Consider the following 24,734-nt stretch of genomic DNA (forward strand, 5'->3'; position numbering starts at 1 on the left):
GCATGACCTCCTCCACTGTATGAGAAGAAATACTGGTGATTTGGGAGTAAATAGAATCCTTTTAGGTATAATATCTTCAGTTGTCCTTTGTCTCCTCCAAGTCATAAACCAGTCTCATTATTTCTAGATCATGGGGCTCCCCGAGGATTCCAATCACATGTGGCTTCTCTTGTTTATTACAGTCTAAGCAAGGCTTTTTGTATTGGAGTAAATTCAAATTTTACTCCAGTAAGGTTGATAAGGTTCTAGCCTTTGCAGATGAAACCTTCTCGTGGATAAGATGAGTGTTGCTAGATATATTTTCATGACAGGCCACAGGTGCTTTCATCTTTACTCTTTTCTTTTTGGGTGGTGTCCTCCTCCTGGCCCATGACCATGAAAAAATAATATTAGTCTTTCATCATGGTTAGCAAATTTTATGAAGTTTTAACTGTACCTTTTCTTTCACAATCATTCATTCATTTGTTCATGTATGTTTGTTGAGAAGCCACTAAGTGCCAGGCGCTGTTGCAGGTGCTTTTGCAGTTAATGTAAACAGAGGTTTCCAAAATCCTGCTAAAAGGGGATTTACCTGAGCTATGAATCAGAAACTATTCTGGAGGTTATAACCTGATGACATTGATCATAGTATGTTAACCAACCTACTAGGGCCTGGGTCACACAGTAATACTAAGAGCATAATTTAGTATTAAAAATATTTTTCTCCATATCAATACTCAAAATAGTAAGAAGGAATTTAAAAGAAAAAGAATAGCTAACACATAGCCCTTACCATGAATCAAGCCATACTTTACTCATTTCACATATATTAACATATTTAATACTCACCACAACTTTCTGTGGTATGTGCTTTTGTGGTTCCCATTTTGCAGATGAGAAGAATGAGGTACAGAGAGGTGAGGTAACTTGCCTAAGATTATAAAGCCGTAAAGTGGCAGGGTCAGGATTTGAACCGAAGGTGACTAACACGAAGCCAAATGTTTCTCTCTTGCAATTCATCTGTGGAGCCCAAGTCAAGATTTTTCTCTCTGCTTCCATTTCCATTGTCCATGCTGTTATTTTCCCAACTGTTTCTTGGAAGTCAACAGATGTTCCCAGAAAAAAATGTTTCGTGGAAAAATATTTAACCCAGCATTTTTCTAACATATATAGAGGTTATTTATACCGAGGACTTCTTAGAGGATTTAACGTTAAGTGTATATTGTAAATCACTAAGAGGAACATTTATCTTGTAGAGTTCTAAAATTATTTTTCCATGGAATGTTTTTTCTTGTTTTGTTTTTACAGGATATCTATAAATATCTCAAGGAACTTACAGTTTTGTGCCACTTCTGTGCCCTTGAGTATCTTCCACACCATTAGTTTCTGTGCTGTCACCCAAACGGTCTTTCTGAAATGCAAACTCAGATGTCACTCTCTAAATCACCACATGGTGAACCCTCGTGGCTGTCAGGCTCATACTTATTGCAGAGAAGGGCCCTGCTTGCTTTGTTGGCCGCTTCTGCCACTTCTCTGTGGGTTCACTGACCACGTGCAGCTAATTGCACTTCCCCCTTTGCTCTGTGCCGCCTCCCTTAGACCTGTTCCTTATGCCATTCTCTTTCCTTTGAAAAGCCCTTCTGTGCCACTCCCATCCTCAACAGAAACAATTCTCACTTGTTGAAGATTTGGCCTAGACATTCCATTTCCTGTAGAGCCTGTCTTGAAAACCTCCCATAGGCCAGGTCTCCGTTTTCTCAATCTGTGTAGAGCCTGTCCTGGTCTGTATGTATGAAAATTAGACCAAGAGTTCCCTAAAGACCACTTCCTGTTTATTTTTATATCTCATGCCTAGCAAATTATTACCTGCACATAGCAGTTTCTCAGTAAATCTTTGAATGGATGCCATTTTCCAGAAGCTATAATTGTTAACTGTGTTCCTTATATTGACCTAAAATCTGGTTCTTTCCAATATTATGACTTTGAATATATTTCATTTTTGCTCATAACAACCTATTATTTCAATACAGTGTTTGAGTTTCCCTCAAGGCTTCTCCATATGAAACTTTTTTTTAACATAGAACATGAGTGCTCAGTTACTGACATGCAGTCAGAATTGAATTGAATACTGCATTCCAGATGTTATTAAAACAGTTAATTTTTATAGAAACCTACGTTTTCCATCAGTTATTACCAAACCTCTGTCCCTCATCTTCTACTTGTGCTTATTAAACTCCATCTTATTTTGACCTAGTAATTTTCATCTTGATTGGATCACTTGTTGTTTGAAGCATCTTTGGGTTATCTTCAAATTTTATGTACACATCTGTGGTTTCTTCATCCAGATCTAGGAACAGAAAACAGTCTCCCATCGTTTCCAATAGATAAGTCATTCTAGGTTAACCCTGAGTCATCGTAACCACATCCTAGTTACAAATTCCTCATGTCTTAAGTCTGTCCAGTTCTGCAACATCTCACCTATTTTTCACTTATCCAGAACTTATTTTGGCAAATGCTTTGTGGAAATATAGAACATTACTCTACAATTTGTAAATTGAGTTCTGTTTCATATTTTATTTGACTTTGTGTAAGCTACCTAGCCCTTTAGCTCTGACTGAGATTCCTACAATTTTGAATGGAATAATAACTAGTCTTTAAGGTTTTTTTGTAAAAGTTAGTTTGAGTCAACATTGTACATGGCGCTACATCTTTCTCAGTTACAGTGTTTTAACACATTTTCTCAGGTTTCAAAAAGTTGCAGAAGGAAGAAAGCAAAGGGAAAGAAAAAAAGCGTTCAGAAGCCTTTATATGGGGAAAGAGACATTGCGTCTAAGAAGCCGCTCCTGAGCCCTATTCCTGAGCTGCCCGAGGTATCTGAGATGCCGCTGGTTCCAGGCATCTGGAGGATGTGTTCAGGTAGCCTGGCCTTTTCCTGTTGTCGATATTGTATCTCTTCTCTCCTCCCTCTTTGTTGCTGTTTCACTCTCTTTTTTCCCTTCTTCTCATTCATTGTGTAAAGAGTACGTAAATTTAAAATAGCAACTTTCCCTCCTATTCCCACAAGAATTTTAAGTTAAAGAAGCTGTGGGGGCTTCCCTGGTGGCGCAGTGGTTGAGAGTCCGTCTGCTGATGCAGGGGACACGGGTTCGTGCCCCGGTCTGGGAAGATCCCACATGCCGCGGAGCGACTGGGCCCGTGAGCCGTGGCCGCTGAGCCTGCGCGTCCGGAGCCTGTGCTCCGCAACGGGAGAGGCCACAACAGTGAGAGGCCCGCGTACCGCAAAAAAAAAAAAAGAAGAATCTGTGGTTTGTAACTTTCAGGTCACCTAGACCCTTTTCAGAACCTGTTGGACACTGTGGATCCTCCCCCCAGAAAAACTCAGGCACAAAATATTACATATAATTTTAGGGGAAAGAATTTCCTTTCACCCTGTTTCTTTTTGCTTTTTAAAGTGTCTTGGTAAAGTAAAATGAATTGTTTGGTGTTGTAATCCATCACTAAAAGTCAACAAGGTGGTGGCTCAGTAATAGGTATATCTTCCATGGATTAAGAATAAAAATTAAAACAAAAAAACCTCGCCCTCTGATGTTTACTTGGCACTGCTAAGCATCTTCTAGAAATAACATTTATAAATTGAACTTGATTACTTGGAAAATTTTGTTTAAAAGGAAGATTAAGTCTTTTGGTATCCTGATTAGATAAAAATTGGATTGGAGTTGCATCTGGTTGGTAATGCTTGAGTTTAAATTGACTAAATCATGCTGAAAAGCTGGAGTATGTGTTCATTTCGTGTGTGAATTTTGTATGTAATCATTCTTAAGATAGCTGCCTTTGTCAACCACCACATATTTATAGCCTGCGTCCCATTCGCAGCGTAGCATGTAGGATCTATATGATTCAAGGACGAATATGGTACATGCCATTTTAGACTCTTGGCCTCTGCCTACTTGTTATTTCAGGAAAGCCCAAAAGTTTAAACAAACACACAGCCACCCCACATAGACATATTCCTCCGGCCCCGGGGCACCAGCAGAGGCAGATCTGTCCTGCCCTAGCCGCTTTCTGTGCTACATCGTGGGACAGGACGTCAGCCACCCCACCTCTTTTAAATCTGGCCTGATGCTGCTTAGCCTTTAGGATTTAGCCATGCTGGCTGCCTTTCCAGGAAAACTCTTTGTTCACCTTACAACTTTACCACCTGGTTTATAATGATCTGTCCACCTCCCTACCCTGCAAGTTGCCTTTCCCTTGAGACTTATTTTCATTATATCCGTAGTTCCTAACAGTTTCCTTTTTTCCAAAGATACTTGGACAATGACTGTTAGTGTATATTTTCCATCTTGCGTCTTATTAGAGAATTTCTTTTCAAAAATACATGAAACGCTTTTTATCAGTAACCAGTGGTTTCATCTGCTATGAGGGTCTAAAGCCGTTCTCTCTCTCTCTCCCTTCTTTCCTCTCTATTTCTCTCTCTCTTCCTCCCTCCATCCCTTTCCCCTACCTTCCTTTTCTAGTATGTTAATTTCATGAAAAATACACGAATATCAATTTTTAAAGTTGTATAAAGAGCCCAGTTGACATATTGGTTGGTTGATACCAAGGGGCCCCTGCCCTATGTTAATCTCTAGCTTTCTGTGACATGATTGTAGGTACCCAAATCCCAGATGTATATATACCTTTTCACACTGAAATGTTTTTTGTAGGTTTTTGGCTCAGCTTATGTTTTATCTTCCAGTTTTCATTTTGTTTAAAACATTTTTTATACTCCTTTGACTGACCAATTAAAAACTTTATTATGTGAGATAACCGGAGAGATGGCTTATAATAGTACTGAGATTTAGAACTCATAAAGCCTAGATTCACTTAGGCTGTTATGTGACTTTAAAACCTTGATGATGTGTTTTTCACCTGTGATGTGACACTGTGTGCCAGAAACACATGACAGGGCCCACATGGCGTGTCTTCCTGGAGGGTGAATTATATTCAGAGATTGGCATGGAAGGGGAGAGATTTCTAGAATATTGAAACAACCGGGGCTCTATTTGAGAGTTTGGTGCAGTTTAATGTTAATTTTTAAAACACTGGGCATAAGACTTGAGTGTCTTCAGAAGTACCCTTTTAGCTAAGTCCTCAAATCCCCCAGAATTCCAAGTTTTCTCTCTTCTATTTCAAGGGGGAACATTGATGGAAAAGTTTCAGAAGCATGATGTTGCCGATTTTCAGTAATTCATTTTTCGGGAGATAGGAAGTGTGTCTGCCTCATGCTAATTGACCTTGTAGAATGGGAAGCACATTAGAATAGAGGAAGCAGTTTCAGATACAGTTCTCATTTCTGTGGTCTCAGGTTATATGCTTTATTGATTCATGCATTAAGTACATATTTTCTTAACCTGTGGGGTGAGGAAGAACTGAAAGAGAAAGAACAATGACAGGTGGGGACACGTACAGGGTAGCATTGGTAGGTCTTGCAATTTTTTTGAAAGCTTGACACACAGAATACAATTTGACACCTGTTTGATTTGTGAACGTTTATTTCCACTGTTACTTCTTAATTCGATTTAAACTTAATTTACATGCCCATAGATGATTTCAACTCAAATGATGAACTTGAAGAAGTGAAGCTTCCGAAGAGAAACAATATTTTGCCTCAGAACCCAGAGGATTGGCAGATGATTCAAGGCTTTAATAAATACGATGTGTCTGAATTCTGCAGCTCTGACATGAAAAGTTCCTCATCACTTATTAGTGCTACTTTTGAGCAAGGTTCAAATACAAGTACTATAGAAACTAATGAAAACAAAAATACTCCAAAAGCAGCCATTAAGTTGGAAAGTGAAAACGAACTAAAAACTGAGACTGAGAATGCAAACAGCCATATCTCTTGTCCTTCTGTGACTGAAGCACCCATCGTATCAGACAATCCAAAACCTGATTTTACCGTGCGGTCCCAAGAACTTTCTGCCGCTGGTCAAAATATGGAAAACCTTTTTCAAATCTTTAAAATCTCAGAAGATATAAACATCAAATGTGAAAACCAGGATGACTTCTTAGTCGTTCCAGAAGGAAAACTGCAGACCAAGCATTTCATGCCCGACTCACAAAAAGAATGTGATTGTTCAGAAGATGTCTTAATTGACCACACAAAAGAAAGTAAAAGTCAAGGTGAGGATTTGGGAAGAAACTGCATAGCAAGTAGTCATGGTGTGAGTCACAGAGAAAGGAAATACAGAAGACAGTCCATGACTTTTTCTGATGGGCAAAGTTTACATTTGGAAAAAATCGAGAATCCCAAGCCTTCCAACAGTGTGAGCAGCTCTGTAGAAATTAGTTTAGAAAATTCCCAACTGTATAAAGATTTATCTGACTCCATTGAGCAAACCTTTCAGAGAGCAAAGAGTGAAACCAAAGTAAGACGCAGCACAAGGCTACAAAAAGGTTTGGAAAGTGAAGGGCTTGTGTGGATTTCCCTTCCATTGCCTCCCGCTTCTGGCATTTCCCAGAGAACCAAGAGGAGAACAATAGGTACATTTGACAGGAGAAGCTTTGAGAACGGGTCCTCCGGGCAAAATCCTTGTGTGCTGCCCTCCACACCAGGTGAAGAAAACAGTGAGGGCTTTGCCGCTGCTGCTGCCAGTTTACCTGGGAGGAGACGCAAGAGCTTTTGTACATCTACACTTACAGATCCTAAAAACACCACCCAGTCGAGAGGCTACAAAAGAACCACCTTTCTCAACCAGAAGGAAGCTCTCCAAGTAACTTCGAGAGAATCAGACATATCAGAGAACTAAAGCAGTAACTGACATTCCCCTGCAGAACGTTCTGGCAAGAGAGAAGGTAACCAACCATTCATGCCTGAAAGATTCTTTCATCCCAGTTCCCATCCTTTGTTCAACCTCAGTGTTTTAAAAGTTTCAAATAAAATTGAGTAGAACCTACTTATAAGTAGAAATAAGTGAATTTCTCCATCTTTCAAACTGAAAGCATTGTATTAAACATGTTCTCCCCCCAAATGATAAATGCTTTATTGGTATTCTGTTAAAAAGGATTGCTTTTAGACCTAACAGCATGTCTCTTAAGTTTTATTTCATGTTAGTACATATTTACCACTGAAGGTTTAGAGTTTCTGTTGTAAAAAAAAAAAAAAAAAAGCATCTTTTAGAATTGACTTGTTATATCTGGATGAGAAGAGTGTTTTGTTTTGGTCTTTAACAAATTGATAGAATTAACGTAACTTTATGAAAATTGAAGGTAATATAAGGTTGAAAGTGTTAAAGAAAGTGGGGTGAGGTATGTTTTTATTTTAAAAGATTGCCCCCAAAAAACGGGTTAAAAATTTTAACAATTAGGAAAGATGGAAATGATAAAATTTGGTTTTTTCCCTTTGGGGTTAAAGTTAAGAGAAGCTTTAATAACTTACTTTGTCTCAAATAAAAATTTTATTTTAATAGATTAAAATCAAATCTTAGACATGGGATTTTGGAAAATTCTTTCAATAACCAGAATATTGCAAATCTGTCATTATAAAGTGAATATATAATTTAGAAATAACTAACATGAAAGCATTTTGACCTTCACACAACACTCTTGGATGCTTTGTGGGGTAGGAAGTAGGGGTTTGGTTTTTGGTGAAAATATAAGCAGTCTAGTTGAAGACTCACCTCCCAGATCATTCAGATTAGTCACAGGTAATTTGGGATTGAATTCATGGTTTTCCATTAAAAAAACAAAATCCAGAAACTCACTTAAAAGACCCTAAAAAATTGGTTTACTAACATGAAGCATGGTGGTAGGTTGCTGATTTCTTTTTTAACATGGCATTTTCCAGCCTTTCTGACTTTTTATTTCACCATACCAAGAGCTAGTACTTGTTTTGGTTTGTCCAGTTAAGCTCCAGCAGTGTATCCTATCACAATTTTGATGACAGCACTTTGAAAATCTAAATTGCTATATTTTTAGAATTTGCGAATGCAAGTAAATCATTGTATCATTAAACCATTGTCTTTGAAATCCTTTAAATCATTAAACTCTCCTACTCCTGTGATAGCAGAAACATGTTAACAAATAGGCCTCTCTATAAATAACACAACAGGGAAGAAAGCTCCTGCTGGGCGCCCATTTCCCCTGCCTTAGATAGAGACTATTTGTTACCTTCTTGGCACCAATAGGTCTGGAACTCCTGCTGCTAAAGACTAATGTATTTTACATTAACACTCAAAGTGATCCCCAATTTCTCCTGCTAAAGGGTGGATTGTTTCAAAAATTCTTTTATCTTTACACGTAAATTATTTATGGGCTTTTCCCCCCATTTATAGTTTGGTACGGTTGGCAAATGTCTACCACTGAAAACAAACAAAAAAAACTTCTTATGAAGCTTTTTGGTTTTGGTCATTAAAAAAAAAAAACTTTCAGAAGCATACGATGTTAGAGGATTTTGTTTTTTAAAAATTTTTTGTTGTTTGTTCATAGGAAGGTTAAAATTACTGTGATTTTCTACCATTTTTACTGTATGATATATGATCTCAATTGTATTTGAGTTTTCAGAATTTCACGTGCTTTGTTTTATTTCCCAAAAAGTGCTAGTGAGGATGAAGGAGACATTTTGGTCTGTGATTTTTTTGGTTGTGATTTTTTTCGCTTGGTTTTTCAAATGTAAAATTGTTCTCATTTTCAAGTATCTGTAGTTAGAAAGATAAACACTTTACAAGTTCTATTCGTTTTAAAGTATTTCACTATGAATATTTTATTGCTATCTGTAAATAACAAATGGGCTGTTTTCCTAAAAAGAAGTCTTGAGAAATCAAAACAACTTGGAGGTAGTTTGATCCACCATCTCACTTGTATCATAAAATTTGTGGAAAGTTAATGATTTCTGTATGTCATCATGCTTGTGTGTTTTTAACTGTTTCTCTTCATTAATGGCTAAATCAAAAATTTGCCTTATCATTTCTACCGCAGTAACCCTTGACATTTTGCCTTAGAATGGCTTCTACTTGTATCTTTTCCTGCTCCCATAGATTCTTGCTTGTTCCAGAAGATGGCAGCATGACATCTGAAGTTCTCATCCTGTGTGCACTACCTTAAACCAGGGCAGCTTTTCACTGTTGCTAAGGGTGCTTCCCCTTAACTTTTATTTTCACTCATTTTTATTACAAAAGTACTATGTGTCTACTGAAAAATGTAGAGAACTGTGCATAATGAAAAAGTGTCTTCCCCCCACCTAATGCAAGCATCCTGCAGCTACACCTTTCTCTCCCCACCTTTCTAGGTGTCAACACCAGTAACAGCAGGCAAACCTCTTCCAGACCCTTTGCCTGTGTAAACATAGGTTTTGTTGTTTTCTAATGGGATCACTCTATGTTCCATTTTGCAAGTTAAAATTTTTATTCAACATAATACCATTTTGGAGAGCCCTGGTGCCATTGCAGTCTTTTTAACCCCTGCATAGAATGATATAATTTGGATATCTATAATGTAGTTAGCCATCTCCCTACTGATGGATGCTAGTTGCCTCCAGTTTTTTGTAATTGAAAATTATGCCACACTGGGCTTGCGTGACGATGTAAGATAAATTCCTTGAAATTAAAATTAAATGGTTATTCGGTTCTTTTCTCTGGATCTGACCTGGCAAACACGTTGCTTCCATTTTCTCTCACTGACTGCCTCCACCCCCCAATGCCCAGACTTCAGCTGTAGACCTGGCATAACAAGGAGGAAATACTTAATAATGCCTGATTTGTATTGAAAGAGCTGTTGTTTTCCTTTTCCTTTTTAAAGTCAGGTTTATTGAGGTGTCATTCACCTACAGTAAAGTTTACCCTCTTAAGCCTAGCAGTTTGAATGTAACCATGACACCCCCGCCCCCCAGTCAAGGAGTAGAACATCCTCATCATCCGGAAAGAAGTTTCCTCCTGCCTCTTTGCAGTCCGTCCCTCTCCCCCAACCCCAGCCCCTCACAATCACTCATCTGAGTTCTATCCTTATAGTCTTGCCTTTTCCAGAATGTCCTATAAATGGAATCATACGGTGGGTATCCTTTGGTGTCTGCCTTTTTAAACTTCGCATAATGGTTTTGAGGTTCATCCATGTTGTATAAGTAATTGGTTCCTGTTTGTTGCTAAGTAGTATTCCATTTTATGGACGTATCCATTCACCAATTGATGGATATTTGGATTGTTTCTGTTTTGGGGCTATTATAAATAAAGCTGCTATAAACATTCACATATGGATCTTTTTTATAGACACATGTTTTCCTTTATCTTGGGTAAATACCTAGAAGTGGGATTCCTGGGACGTATGGCTGGGGTCTGTTTAAGTTTTTAAGAAACTGCCAAGCTTTTCCATAGCAGCTGCACCAGTTTGCGTCCTCACCTGCAACATATTGTTTCAGTTGCTCCACAATTTCATCATCACAAGGTGTTGTCAGCCTTGTTCCTTGTAGGCATTCTGGTAGGTGTGCAGTGGTATCTCGTGATTTTGGTGTGTATTTCCCTAATGACGAGTGATGTTGAACATCTTTTTTTTCCTGTGCTTATTTGCCATTCTTATATCCTCTTCATTGAAGCATCCATTTAAACCTCTTGCCTATGTTTCCTTCTGTTGATATTGTTGTCTTGTTTTTGAGATGAAAGAGTTCTGTGTATATTTGGATATAGGCCTTTATTGGATATGTATCTTGCAAATATTTTTTCCCAGTCTGTGGCTTGTGTTTTTTCCTAGAGTGTCTTTTGAAAAGCAGATTTTAATTTTGATGTAGTCTAATCTATCCTTTTTTTTTTAATGGATCATACTTTTGTGTCCTAAGAAATCTTTGACTAACTCTAGGGTACAAAGATTTTCTCCTGAATTTCTTCCAGAAGTTTTAGAGTTTTAGCTCTCAGGTGTTAGATCCACTTTGAGTTAAGTTTTGTACAATGTATGAGATGAAGTTGTTTTGGGTTTTTTGGGGTTTTTTTTTTGCGCTACGCGGGCCTCTCACTGTTGTGGCCTCTCCCGTTGCGGAGCACAGGCTCCGGACACGCAGGCTCAGCAGCCATGGCTCACGGGCCCAGCCGCTCCGCAGCACGTGGGATCCTCTCGGACCGGGGCACAAACCCGCGTCCCCTGCATCGGCAGGCGGACTCTCAACCACTGCGCCACCAGGGAAGCCCTGTTTTGGGTTTTTTAGTGGAAGTCATTCAGCACCATTTGTTGAAAAGATTTTGCATTCCTTATTGAATTACAGTGGCACCTCTGTTGAAATCAGTCGACCTTGTATGTGTAGGTCTATTTCTGGACTTGATTCTGTTCTATTGATCTCTATGTCTGTTCTTAAACCAGCATCACACCATCTTGATTACTATAAGATAGCTTGTCTTCCCCTTTACTGTGAATCTGTGCCGTAGTTTTTGTTTAAAGTTCTTTTTGTGAAGGAGGAGGCCAGTAGAAGCAAAAGATTGACCAACCAATTCTATGTGGAGCCTACAGTTACACCCAGACATGCATTATCATTTAGGGCAAGAAGTCAGTAATAATAAGCTATCAGAAATATGGGCAGGAAACCAACTTTCTTAGGGTACCTATACACTCAGCCCAATCTTCTCATATAAACAGCTTTGCTACAGTTCATGATTTAAAATTGTCACCCTGAGATGCTAAGATTTAGTCATTGAGAAAGAATTCTCCTCTTGACCACTGTGTAATATATACCAGTAAGAAAATGAAATGAGTTGAATTAAAATAAGGTTCAAAGTTGTTTGCTAAAAATTAAATTGTCTAATAAGTCTGATTCAATTCTTCTCATAAGTTAAGATTTTTATTATAGTTTGGTTTAGTATAAAAATTGTTGCTATCCTTACTTGGAAAGTAGCCTTAGCATTTGAGAATTATTTCTTAACATGGGAAAACTTCCCTGCACCAGGTCATCCCAGGTGAGCAGATCGTAGATTCATTAGTACATGTGCCAGGCATTAATTTCTAAATGTGATCACTGCCTTAAAGATGCTCAATTTTCTCTAAAGGTTTGGGGTGGGGGGGGGAGTACAGAATTACAATACAGGGTATGATTATAAAGGAATGCCCTGGACCACTCCACCCTCAAGGTGGCACCAACTTCAGCTCAGGTAAGTTTGTTTTGTTTCTTTCTGGAAGAAGTGATGCTTGAACAGAGTTCACTTTTAGGAGTTTTAGAGAAATGGGGATCCCAAAGCAACATCCTATTCCAAATGTCTTTTCCTTATTATTTACTGAGACTAGGCAGTGTTAAGTTGGCTTCATCTCATACACATTTTTAAGTATCTTTCTTCCCATTATATTCTAACCTATGAATACATCTGGATGAAGCATTGATTCAAAACTAGAGATTGTGGGGCTTCCCCGGTGGCGCAGTGGTTGAGAGTCCGCCTGCCGATGCAGGGGACACAGGTTCGTGCCCCGGTCTGGGAAGATCCCACATGCCGTGGAGCGGCTGGGCCCGTGAGTCATGGCCGCTGATCCTGTGCGTCCGGAGCCTGTGCTCCGCAACGGGAGAGGCCACAACAGTGAGAGACCCGCGTACCACAAAAAAAAAAAAAAAAAAAAAGCAACAACTAAAGATTGTGAATTGTCCATAACAAAGTTTTAAAGAAATCTCTCTCCTTAAATCCTTCTGCATTTCTGTCTTTTGTGCTACCAGATTTCTTTGTAGTATGTCTGAAAGGTTGACTCTGGACTTAGATTCTTAGATCAAGTAAGCAGACTTTAGAGGATGAAGTTAAATTACGATAAATAATTGCACATACAAAAAGATAGTGAATTTTTTTTTCTTGGTCTTAGATTTATTTGAAGATTATTCTTAGAGCCTTGACTTGGCTCTAGAAGGACTCGTTGTACTGTGGCCTAACAATTTCAAGTGTGTGTGATTTTTCACTGGTGTGTTCATTTCTGTGCATTCTTTGATGCTTTTCTGTTTTTTTATGAAATCGTGATATGAATAACCTAATAATCTTTAGTAAGAAGATAAGTAATTACTGCCATTCTCGTGATACATATTTTTGTCCTACATCTTCAACCAAGATCATACTTAGCCTGGCTATGACCTTACTGTTAAGATTTATTAGAAAGGTTTTTGGAAAATTTTAGGATATTGGGAAGCAAGTATTTTTTGGAACTGCTTCTATTTTTTGATACTTTAAGCATTATATCACTTATATGAAAAGGAAAAATAAATGAGCATGCACATTAAAAAACAAATACAAGTTTGCATTTTCTAAGGAGTAGCTTGGGAGTTCCAAAATTTCAATGACCAGTTTGAAAGCAGCCTTCTTAAATCTTCCCTTTTCTCATTTGTCCATGGCACAATGTTGTCTGACTAAATGGTTTAATTGACTTCTCTATTATACAAGTAGCCTGCTGGGGAGCAAACAGCTGGCTTTTGGTTTTAGATGTAATTCAAGAAAATTCAGATTTTATCATTTTGTTCTAAGTTCCAAATTTCTAACTCTATTTGCATGTGAGTTTTTTAAGCTCCAAAATGTAAAGATAACAGTTAACATCCAATTACATCTAATAATTTCTTTATTCTCACAGCTTTATTCACCCACTTAAAATTTGCTTTTTAAAAACAAATTCACTTCGGCAGTATCTTGTCCTGTCAAGTGTAGTGATCTGTTAGTGGCATCTTTATTTTTGACATTTAAAAACAAACTGCATTTCCAGTGTTCTGATGTCCCGGATGCTTGCTGGTAAACACAAAGTAAATGTCAGTTTTTTCTCTATTTAGACACATCAAGTAACTGCTAAGGAGCATCAGACGTTTGAAAAACTAGGTCCTTTCAAATGTATGGTCCAAACAGTGAAATAATTTTTTTTTTTTGAGTATAAATTTGGTGTCAAACAGTTGAAACTTCCTAGGGAAAATGAGTAAAAAGATTTTTCAGTTCAAGTAAGTTTAGTTTGGCTGCCAGGCTCTTGGATGTTGCTATGCCTAATGTGAGAACACGTACAATGTGTCCATTTTCCAATTGTTCATAACAAAGCAATAATCCAATGTGACTAGTCTTTTCTTATTTGAAGTGTACATGGGGAATGAAGATTTCAGAAGGATTCCCTAACTCAAACCTGAAAAACCTGGTGTTAGTCTTGGGTGATTTCCAGTGACCCTGTGACCCCCTTCTTCCTGCCCCCTGTGTAGACTTGGAACTGGGCAGCCATTTTTGTTTTTGGAAGGGAAAGGAGACAGATATAATGAATGACTTTTATTGTGCAATATTTCAAACTCTCTTGAATGCATTCGAATGGGATGGAAACTGTTCTGCCCTATGTCACAGCCAAAACAAACAAAACATATTCCCTAAACCTGGATGTGTGCTTCTCTCAAACTGGCAGTAGTTAGAGCTCAGCTCTCAAACAAGAATTTGGTTTGACAATTTTTAGCCCTTGTTCAACTGAATGTGAGGAGAGGTCACAGCCAAAGCAAATACTGTGGGGAAAAATTAATACACATATTTACAGCTTGCAGGTGGCATTTGTTCTGAAACGTTAGATATTTGTCTTAAAGAATTGCATTTGTGGTAATACTTTTAAATGGACTACTTTTTTTGGCTAGTATTTTTAAAATGAACTCTTCAATAATAATAAGTCCTAATGTAAATAAACTCTACAGAAGTCCCTGAAGAGTGATAAATGCTTGAATTTAAGTATTTAAACATTTAGAAAGGCCATTAAGAATCTGATAATTCTAGGAATATCAGACCCAGCAAATATGCCATAAAACTCCCTTGATGGCAGCCTTCTCTGGCCCCCCAAAGCACCCACTCTAGTGTTATCAACGACTCCTTTATGATGATGCCTCCAACACTGTTTACTGGCTCCAGCCACCCCCATCCAGGTTGTTAACGTATTCCCACCCTTTGGATCTGTGGGGAGAATCACTCTGCACAATCAAGATAATTCATTTTGTAATGCGCATTGTGCTTCATGACCCGGGCAAAATATATTTTTTACTAGTCACAATAATAACGTTAAATTTATGGTCACCTACGACCAACAGGCCCTTGGTTTGTGCCTTAACTTGAGAAATACTGAAAACGTAAATTGTTAAGCCAGGCAATCTGCCTCTCAGAATGGTAGAGCTGACTTCAATCCACATTTTAGGTCCTCCTTTCGAAATATAAAATTCTAACTTTCATGGACCGCCCTGTTGAACAATATCAGACATCCGTGTGAACGGAAATGAGCCATTGGATCATTTCGTTGGCTGTTAACCTTTCATATAATAAACACTACAGATAAAACACTGCCTGCATCTTGCATTTTAGTTAGAAATATTGCACGTTACCGCAAAGATTTCTACTTCCCAAGCATTGCAAGGTCCAGTTATACTCCTATCAACTAGAATGACTGGCATGTCCTGGACGTATAAATCATTTTAAGGAGTAGATGCTTAGTTTTTTGCAGTCTGTCTGGATGGTGAGAAATAGGAAGACCTCCGTGAGTGGGTAGGTGGGTGTTGCTGAGGTCCATGGCTCTCAGGCTGTCAAGGGGCAAACGTGAATGTGAGGTTCAAGAGGGGAGGGGTGAGGGGGGCGGAAACAAACTTCTTAGAAAAAAGCAGGCTCTTATTTTTTCAATTTTAGATGCTGTTTTCCAATTTCTTAGTATTTAAACTTAAATGTGGTAGGTGCATGAGTTCTTGCATTGGGTAGGGTAGGAATTTTTGGACCCTCTGGTTTATCTAAATTCTTCCCATTTTTTTTAACCCTGTGCGAGTGCTGAAGGGTTCCTTTTTTTACCTAAATAAATTTATTTTTAGATTTAAAACTAACGTACCTTCCCCAAACCAGTTGGAGTCTCTCAATTCCCAGTGAGGCTGCCTTTCCCCTCAGAGACAAACAGCCCAGCTTTCCTTTAAATAGCTAATCCAGGCCCACCTACCTATACTCATAACCCTTAATCTAGCCTTGGACCCTCCAATTCTTTTTTCCTTTATAAATAAATAAATAAATAAATTTATTTATTTATTTTTGGCTGCATTGGGTCTTTGTTTCTCTGTGCGGGCTTTCTCTAGTTGCGGCGAGTGTGGGCTACTCTTCATTGCGATGTGTGGGCTTCTCATTGCAGTGGATTCTCTTGTTGTGGAGCACGGGCTCTAGGCACACGGGCTTCAGTAGTTGTGGCACATGGGTCACTAGTTGTGGCTCGTGGGCTCTAGAGTGCAGGCTCAGTAGTTGTGACGTGGGGGCTTCTTTGCTTCACGGCATGTGGGATCTTCCCGGACCAGGGCTCGAACCCGTGTTCCCTGCATTGGCAGGCGGATTCTTGACCACTGCGCCACCAGGGAAGTCCCAGACCCTCCGATTTTTTGTTTTGTTTGTCTTGGCAAGCCGCACGATAGGAAAACATCCAAAACACCCTTCTATGTTATTGTCATGTATTTTCATGTCTCTGTCATGTATATCTCATATATCTCATACAGAGCAAGACATACTATTATTTCTATCTTATAAATAAGATGAGCAAGAGGGAAGTGATTTTCTCTGCTTGGCAGCCAGCAACGATAAAGCCTGGAAGAGACTGGGGGCCTTTTGTTTATTTCACTTGCTTCAGCTGCCCCATCTACCCTCCAGCACCGAGGTGCCTAAGAAGCCCAGGCCATATGGGTGTTTGCTGGCTGTTCTTGTAAAAGTTTAGTTGGAGGAGCCCTTAAAGTCAATAGCTACTTGGGGTTTTGAAGTCATCCAGAACCTCTCACAAATAGAAGTTGCCTCTATTTCCTTAAAACGAAGTGAATGATGAGTGTTGATTTACCCTTTGTTCTCTAATTTAATTTTTGGGGGGAGAGAGGATTGGGAGCAGGAAAGAAGTCAGAAGAAATACATCTTCAGCTAGAAATCAGGACAACATCTACATTTAGATGCCAACACTTTGAACAAGCAGCGTTCTCAACTCAGGCCCTGAAGTGCGTGCCCAGGGTCCTGCAGCTGTCCTGTAAATGTCCAAACGGATTTATTGCCTGTATTTCTCCAAGAGAGAAAACAGTTCTAGGCAAATCTCAAACAGTTTGGAGGCGTGTGTCCTTTGACATTTTGCTGCCTTCCCGGTTCTTGTCCTGCCATCGCCACAAGCAAAGAGCTGTTTCTGCCAGGCCAAAGCTGTAACAATATTAAGATGTTTTCCTCAACCTTGTCCCCAGAAAGATACTCAGTTTCCAGAAGATTGTTCTCCCCTGGGCATTACATCATGAATTGATTCAGTTTTTGGAGGAAGAAATTGGACAAAATATAATAGATTACCTCCTGGGGAAGCATACTTAGGTTGTTAAGTATTCCCACCAGAAAACTAAGAAACTGCTTATATATGACTACTCTGTCCACATTTAACCTTTCACCTTACTGCAGCTGAGCAGGGCGCTTTTTTGCAGCAAAGGTTTTTGTTTTGGTGGGGGTCAGAGAGAACATTTCTCCTTTATTTTTTTAAGGAATACAAGTATTCTTTGTTTTTACCATTACCCAGACTTCCTCAGCTTCACGAGCTGCCCCCAGACCCTAGACCAGGTTAGGATGCAGCCACCGCTGAAGGGTGTTCCCCATTCAGTGGACAAGTGTGGCCTCCCCTTGGGCCGTGAGAATGGGGACAGGTGGGTTGGGGGAACTGCTCGATGTAGTTAATTTTCCATTAGGGTTTTTTGGCCTTTGGAGCATCGTGGCTGACGGAGCAGAAGGCCACACTTGTGGAGTATTTGGGAGACATCACCACGGTCTGTCCCGAGGATAGAGTGGCCCCTGTAAGCAACATGTGCGCTGAAGAAAAGGTTCAAGTTTCCTCTTTCCTGGGAACCCGTTGTCCAAGCAGGATGTTAGTGATCGAGGAAATAACTCCCACCCAATGGAGAGTGCAGTAAGAAACGTGGGAGCTCTTTTTCTTTTCCAAGTTCGCACGTTGGAGTAGAGAAGGGGCGGGTGGAACTGGCAGTATATACGTTGCCAGTATATATGTTGCCTGGATTCAGACAGTATATACGTTGGCTGGATTCACACTTCAAACTTGGAAGGGTGAGCAGAGTGGATGGAAAGACTAATGAACCGGAGGAATTGGTAATAAAAGAGCCAGGTTTCGTCACCCAATGCCCAGCTGGTTGGTATCCAGGGCCTAGTTAACAGTAGAGGACCATGGAGTGAGTTGGCAATCTCCACTGACAGGATCACTGACAACTGGATTGGCAGGGCCACTTCCCATTTCTGAGGCAGAAGTGTTCTAACCACGTCAGCGAGCCCCAATTATTGTCTCATCTCATAAGTCTCCCATCAGAGGATGAGTACGGTCTCCCCAGGGCACTGAAACTGATTCCTGTATTCCTTATCCCAAGAAAAGCCCTCCAGTGGCCCCAATCATACCCCCGACTGTCAGCCTCAGAGGGTTCAGCTCTACTTCTGAGGCGTGCATCTCAGGAAATGGCAACAGCCTGTCGGACGGTCAGTCAAATGCGAGCGTGGGGGACGTTGGGCGAAAGGGACCAGGACACCTCTACTATTTTTGCAATTGCTTGTGACTCTATTATGATTTTAAAATAAAAAGTTTAAGAAACTAAAGTGCTTAGAACAATAAAAGTCTCTGTGATTCTCAGCTACCTTGTCTGTCAAGTAAGGATATTAGTGATACCTACTTTACGTGTCGCAGCTATGAAAAATCAGATAATACAGATGTGGTGCCTCTTGTTTTCACAGACCTGCATCCTTCTGCACTTTGTGACAGAAGCCTATTTCCTTTCTCAGGTACCGTTTATCTACAGTGTAATCACGGTGGTAGGCGTTTTCCCATGTGCCCTCATTTTATGTGATCTCATTATTATGTCCATATTACAGACAAGGAAGCTGAGCCTTTAAGAGGTAATGTGACTCGTTCAAGATCAGATAGTTGGGGGACTTCCCTGGTGGTCCAGCGGTTAAGACTCCAAGATCCCAATGCAGGGGGCCTGGGTTCGATCCCTGGTCAGGGAACTAGATCCCGCATCCTCAACTAAGAGCCCACATGCTGCAACTAAAGACCCGGCACAGCCAAATAAATAAATAAATATTAAAAAAGAAAAAAAAAAGATCAGATAGCTGGTACATGGTAGAGCTGGAATCAGGAGACTGTCCTACTCTAAGAGTCCATTTTCCTTTGATGAAAATGCTGTAACTAGAGAGGCAAAGATTTGGGGGTTGTGGAAAGAGGAAAATAAAGTTATGCAGGGAACATGAGGATTTCTTCTGTGCGAGACTTGCCACTGTCCTCAGAAATGCCCTTGATGGAGAGCCACGGCCCTCTACCTCCTGATTCCAGACACAACGGCTCCTTTGCTCCATTTTGGGGGGCATCTCCCCACTTCTAGTCTTGCTTCAACGTCCTTAGCCTGTAGCCTCGTCCTGCTTGTCTCCAGAAGGAGATCAGTCCCATCAGTATGTAAATCTCAAGCGCAGTACAACCTACTATACTCCTCCCTCCTAGTTGGATTTCTAACAAATTATGGGGGCGTATGTGTGACCAGTGAGGTGACTGGTGGTGTCATCCTGTACTGAGCACACTCGCTTTTGCCTACGTTTTATATCATCTTATTCAAAACTGTTAGTCTTGCTCTAGTGTTTTCCTATCCATGGAAATCAAATATATGGATATTTTCATCACCCAGCATGTATCCACCTGTAGTTTTGCAGCGAGGGGACGGGTGTACACATTAGCCAAGGACTGGGGAAGCTTACCAGAATCTTCTCACGGGAGTCTGGCAAAAGAGCAGAGTCTCCATCAGGGTTTTTTTGTCCATCCTAAATCTAATTCTGGGGATATTTCGAGCTAGGCACCTCTCCGTCTTGACAGGCACCTCAAGCACAGGAAGAAATCCATCTGAGTTGTGGTCAGCTGTTGCCGTTTCTCTCTGGAGGTCCAGGAGGTAGAACTGGCACAGGTCTTCTGTGAGACAAAAGAAATGTTTATTAAATGATCATTAATTACCAGAAAGTCGAGCATAAATTTAGTTGGTGTGCTAGCGTTGAGAGGCTGGGTAAAGTTAAGGGGTCCCGCCAGCTCCTGGTTCTAGCTCAGACAGTGGTACCAACAAATTTCGGGGTGAGCATGGGAGCTCCCTTCTAAAGAAGTTAGCCTCTAAATGTGGGGAATCTTTCCCCACTTTCCCCAATAGCTTCTGCAAAAAACACTGGGAATTGGTCTTTTTAAAAATATAACATTGTGGGCTTCCCTGGTGGTGCAGTGGTTGAGTGTCCACCTGCCGATGCAGGGGACACGGGTTCGTGACCCAGTCCGGGAAGATCCCACGTGCCACTGGAGCGGCTGGGCCCGTGAGCCATGGCCGCTGGGCCTGCACGTCCGGAGCCTGTGCTCCGCAATGGGAGAGGCCACAGCAGTGAGAGGGCCGCGTACCGAAAAAAAAAATATATATATATATATATATATATTTATATACATATATATAACATTGTTGTTGTCATTGTTTTTGGCCTTGCCGCGCAGCTTTAGGGATCTTTCTTCCCCGACCAGGGATTGAACCTGGGCCCTAAGGCAATGAAAGTGCCAAGTCCTAACCACTGGACCACCAGGGAGTACCCTAAAAGATGTATCGTGTATGTCATGATGACCCCATTTTACCTGTAACATGTTTCTATGCCACAGACATGGACGCTGTAAAATGTCAATTATAAAATTTGTGGGTATGTTATTTGGCACTTGTCATTTGGAAGACTTTTGATATACAATTGTATAAAGCAATGTATAAAATCACAAAATGAGGGAGATAAAAGACAAAAAAAGTCAGGGACTATTTTTCCAAACTTCTCACTTGGCAGGTGAGGAAACTGACAGCCTGGGAGCTGGAGTAACTTGCCTGAGGTCACACAGCTTCTAAAGGCAAGGCTACGACCAGGTCTTGTGATCGCAGGGCCTCTGTCTCTCCCCTCTGCATGCTATTTGTGTGGGATATATGATATTCTACCACCTAACCAGCTGCCAACCTGGAAATGGCAGCCAGCTGGGCCTTCTATTTATTGTGTAGCAACAACACCAACCATCTCATTGCTGGACACCGAACTTATTTAATAAATGCTTGCTGAGGGGATGAGGGAGCTGTGCGATGCTGTAATATACCTGCGTTCGGTGCTGTGACCATTGTTTCTATCGGAAAAGCCTATGATCCAAATGCATTCTACACCCTTGGGATGGGCACTCAGGGGGAGGGGCTGGATAAGGAGTCTCAGGCAATCACTCCGGTATTGTTCGAAGTGTGATCCCCTTTAAACTGGTCAAGGAGCTTTCTAAAAATGCAGGTGAGTGCTTCCCTGGTGGCGCAGTGGTTGAGAGTCCACCTGCCGATGCAGGGGACACGGGTTCGTGCCCCGGTCCTGGAGGATCCCACATGCCACGGAGCAGCTGGGCCCGTGAACCATGGCCGCTGAGCCTGCGCGTCTGGAGCCTGTGCTCTGCAACGGGAGAGGCCACAGCGGTGAGAGGCCCGCGTACCAGGAAAAAAAAAAAAAGGCAGGTGACAAGAATCTTATCCCATTTTGAGGTCGGTCAGCATTTTACCTGAAGACAGTGCCCCCTTTGACCCACTGCCTCAAGCAGCCCCTAGACCCGGGTACACATGGATCCCAAGCATTTAAAACTCTCTGCTTCCTAATCCTTTTGTCAACTTTGCTTAGTTCTTTTTTTTTTTAATTTGTAACTTTTATTGGAGTATAGTTACTATACTATACTCCAATGAAACTAAATAACGTTGTGTTCATTTCAGGTGTACAGCAAAGTGAATCAGTTATACATATACATATATCCACTCTTTTTAAGATTCTTTCCCCATGTAGGCCATTACAGAGTATTGAGTAGAGTTCCCTGTGCTCTACAGTAGGTCCTTATTTGTTACCTGTTTTATGTAGAGTAGTGTGTATATGTCAGTCCCAGTCAATTGCTTAGTTCTTTTGATGCCCATAGCCAGTGGGATGACTGAGTCAAGAGCAAAGAATCTGAAGTCAGGCTTGAATTTGAAACTTGGTGTCCCAATCCCTGCACTGTTGGCTAAATTACTTCGCCTCTCTGAACCTCTCTCAGTTGCCACATCTGTAAAATGAGAATAATAGTAGTAGTTGCCTCTTACAATTGTGTGAGGTGGCATTGAATTAGGCAGTGATAATGTGTGTAAAGTTCCTGTTGAGTGTTTGGGCTACTTTTTTTTTTTTTAATTATTTATTTTTGGGGTTGCACCGGGTCTTAGTTGTGGCTCGCTGACTCCTTAGTTGTGGCATGTGAACTCTTAGTTGCGGCACACATCTGGGATCTATTTCCCTGACCAGGGATCGAACCTGGGCCCCCTGCATTGGGAGCACGGAGACTTAACCACTGCACCACCAAAGTCCCACATGTTACTTTTGATTTTGACATAATTTCAGACTTACAGAAAACTGACAGCAGTAGTACGAATAACTTCATTAAGATTCCCCTAATGTTGGCATTTTATTGTACTTGCTTTCTCTCCATAGAGATAGATCAATACAGGCATATCTATGTAGAAAGATAAAGTATATATATATATATATATATATATATATATATATATATATATATAAATTTTTTTCTGCAACACATAATTGAAGTTGCAGATATGATATCTCTTTACCCCTAAATTCTTCAGTGTATATTTCCTAAGAACACAAAACAACTTATCACAGTGATTACAGTTCAACAACATAGGTTTGAATTACCTGGGTACACTTATAAGCAGATTTTTTTCCAGGAAGTATGAACTACAGCACTGGAAGATTTGTGGTTGGTTGAATTCGCAGATGCAGAATCACAGATATGGGACTTGAGTTTCTGCAGATTTTGGAACCGTGGAGGGGCCTGGAACCAAGGATTTGGAGGACGACTGTATTTATTAAGATATCGTAATGGAAGTGTTTGAAGTACTTCCACAGTGTTTCTCTGACTCAAATTCAAATCATGATCCAACCAACTTTTACGGAGCACAGATTACGTGCCAGGCATAATGCTGGATGCTTTGAAAAACATTCCAATAAATTCTCTTATCAGCATCGTGAAGTAGGTATTATTAGTTAGTAAATTGGCCAGTTAGTAACTAAGAATCAAGGTGCTTAGTAAATTGCCCAAAGGACCTTAGATAGTGGTAGAACTGGGATTTGAACCCAGATCTTACATCCTGGGTTCTTTCCAAAATAACACTCTTAATAAAAAATGGTGTTTTTGTTCTAGATGGCTGGCCACATTCTAATTTTGTAAAAATTAGAAAACTAAACAAGAAGCAACTCTACCGGGGCCCCTGGGTCAGTGTGTGTTCCTGTCTCCACTCAGCTGTCATATGCTTCTGTGGCCTAAGCTGTAGGGGTTTTGTTTTTACAGTTCTCTCTCACTCTGATGAGCGCTCCAGAACTTGACTTCAAAATGGTCATAATCCTTTTGTACAGTTTTGCTGGGAACCAACTCTTTTATCTCCAGATACCTTTGGTTAGGTTAATTTCTGAAATGAAAATTTATTTTCCCAGGGAGTGCAGATGATATTGTTAATGTGTTTGAATGGATAGGACTTGAGAAACTGGAGATGTATCTATGGGCTTGCCTTTTGCTCTGGTCAGAGACTCTCTCTAGAAGCAATCAAAAGCTGGATTTGTTCTCTCACTCCCCAGCGACATGGAGCTTATCAGTCTGGCTCAACCCTCTTACGCCTTAACATAGAGAAAAATAATAACGACACAATCCACTGGGGTGACGTATCCGTTAGAGATGTTTAGTTCTGAGGGACTCTGACTGGACCCTTCTGGTACCAGCATTAATTCTACTTCAAATAAAATCCTGTGCTTTAATCAGCAGTCCTGGCTCTCAACTGCATTAAAAACTCAATGGGAAAAAAATCTTAATTCCCAGACCGTGCACCTTAATAGACAAAGAACTCCAAGTAGCTTGGGAACAACTGGTTAGCCATTGTCTGGCCAAGTTGAAAGAGAGCATCTGGAAATATTTGGGGTCTCTGCCGATAGAGCTTGGAAATGGGGGAGCAGTTCTTTCGAGAGGTTGAGAACTCATGAGTCAGATTGACCTGGATTCAGATCCCAGCTCCGCGTGACTGAGCAAGTTAATCTCAAATTCATTGTCTAAAATGATGGGAATATCTACCTTTCAACTGTTCTTGTGAGACAATGTAAATACAACACCTCGTTTAGACCCTGGCCCTTAAAAAATTATCAAAAAATGGTGACTCTAACAATAAACTTGAGCGAGGCAAAACCCAGTTTTTTTTGGTTTTTGGTTTTTTTCTCTCCTCTGCTGTTTTCTCGCTTCCTGTTCTTTCCCTCCTTCTTCCCACACCCTCCCCATTCCTCCTCCCTCCCTCCCCCCCACCCCCAGACCTATTCTGGATGATCTGAAGGAAGATGTTAATTATGAAAGAACATCCGGTTCTTGGCATTCTGTGTAGAAGAAATCCATGATTTTGAGGACCCTAAAGAGAATCACTGATTTTGTAAAGGCTTAACAAAAAGTCAACAATCAAACACAAGTTTTTCCCCTCTGAATCATTACATTCTCTTGTTCCTGAACATCTGGGCAGAGGGGAGTTCTGTCTTCACTTGGGCCTCCTCAAAACCCTGCTTCTTGGGCTGTAGTTATGTCTATGTTTATGCCTCATTTGAAGCATAAGCCATCATTCCAGGATTCTTTTTCTGGAGCTGCCACTAACTATGTGGGTGAATTATTTTCCAACTTTGAACTTCAGTTTTTAAAATGGAACAAGTCAGGCGAGACTTGCTATA

At 40.5% G+C, this 24,734-nt stretch overlaps 1 protein-coding gene across 6 annotated transcripts in view; it reads left to right on the top strand.

Annotated features, from left to right (window-relative positions):
* The window catches only part of CDCA2 (cell division cycle associated 2), a 54,832-nt gene extending 44,635 nt beyond the window's left edge, over positions 1-10,197 (top strand). For all 6 annotated transcript variants that reach the window (XM_081237504.1, XM_081237505.1, XM_081237507.1 and 3 more), the window contains exons 14-15: positions 2,724-2,895; positions 5,563-10,197. In XM_081237504.1, coding sequence (XP_081093630.1) covers positions 2,724-2,895; positions 5,563-6,767 — 1,377 coding nt within the window. In that variant the 3' untranslated portion in view covers positions 6,768-10,197. The remainder of the gene's footprint in view (positions 1-2,723; positions 2,896-5,562) is intronic.
* Positions 10,198-24,734: the final 14,537 nt, after the last annotated feature.

This window comes from Mesoplodon bidens (assembly GCF_964165515.1).
Source record: "Mesoplodon bidens genome assembly, chromosome: 6".
NCBI lineage: Eukaryota > Metazoa > Chordata > Mammalia > Artiodactyla > Ziphiidae > Mesoplodon > Mesoplodon bidens.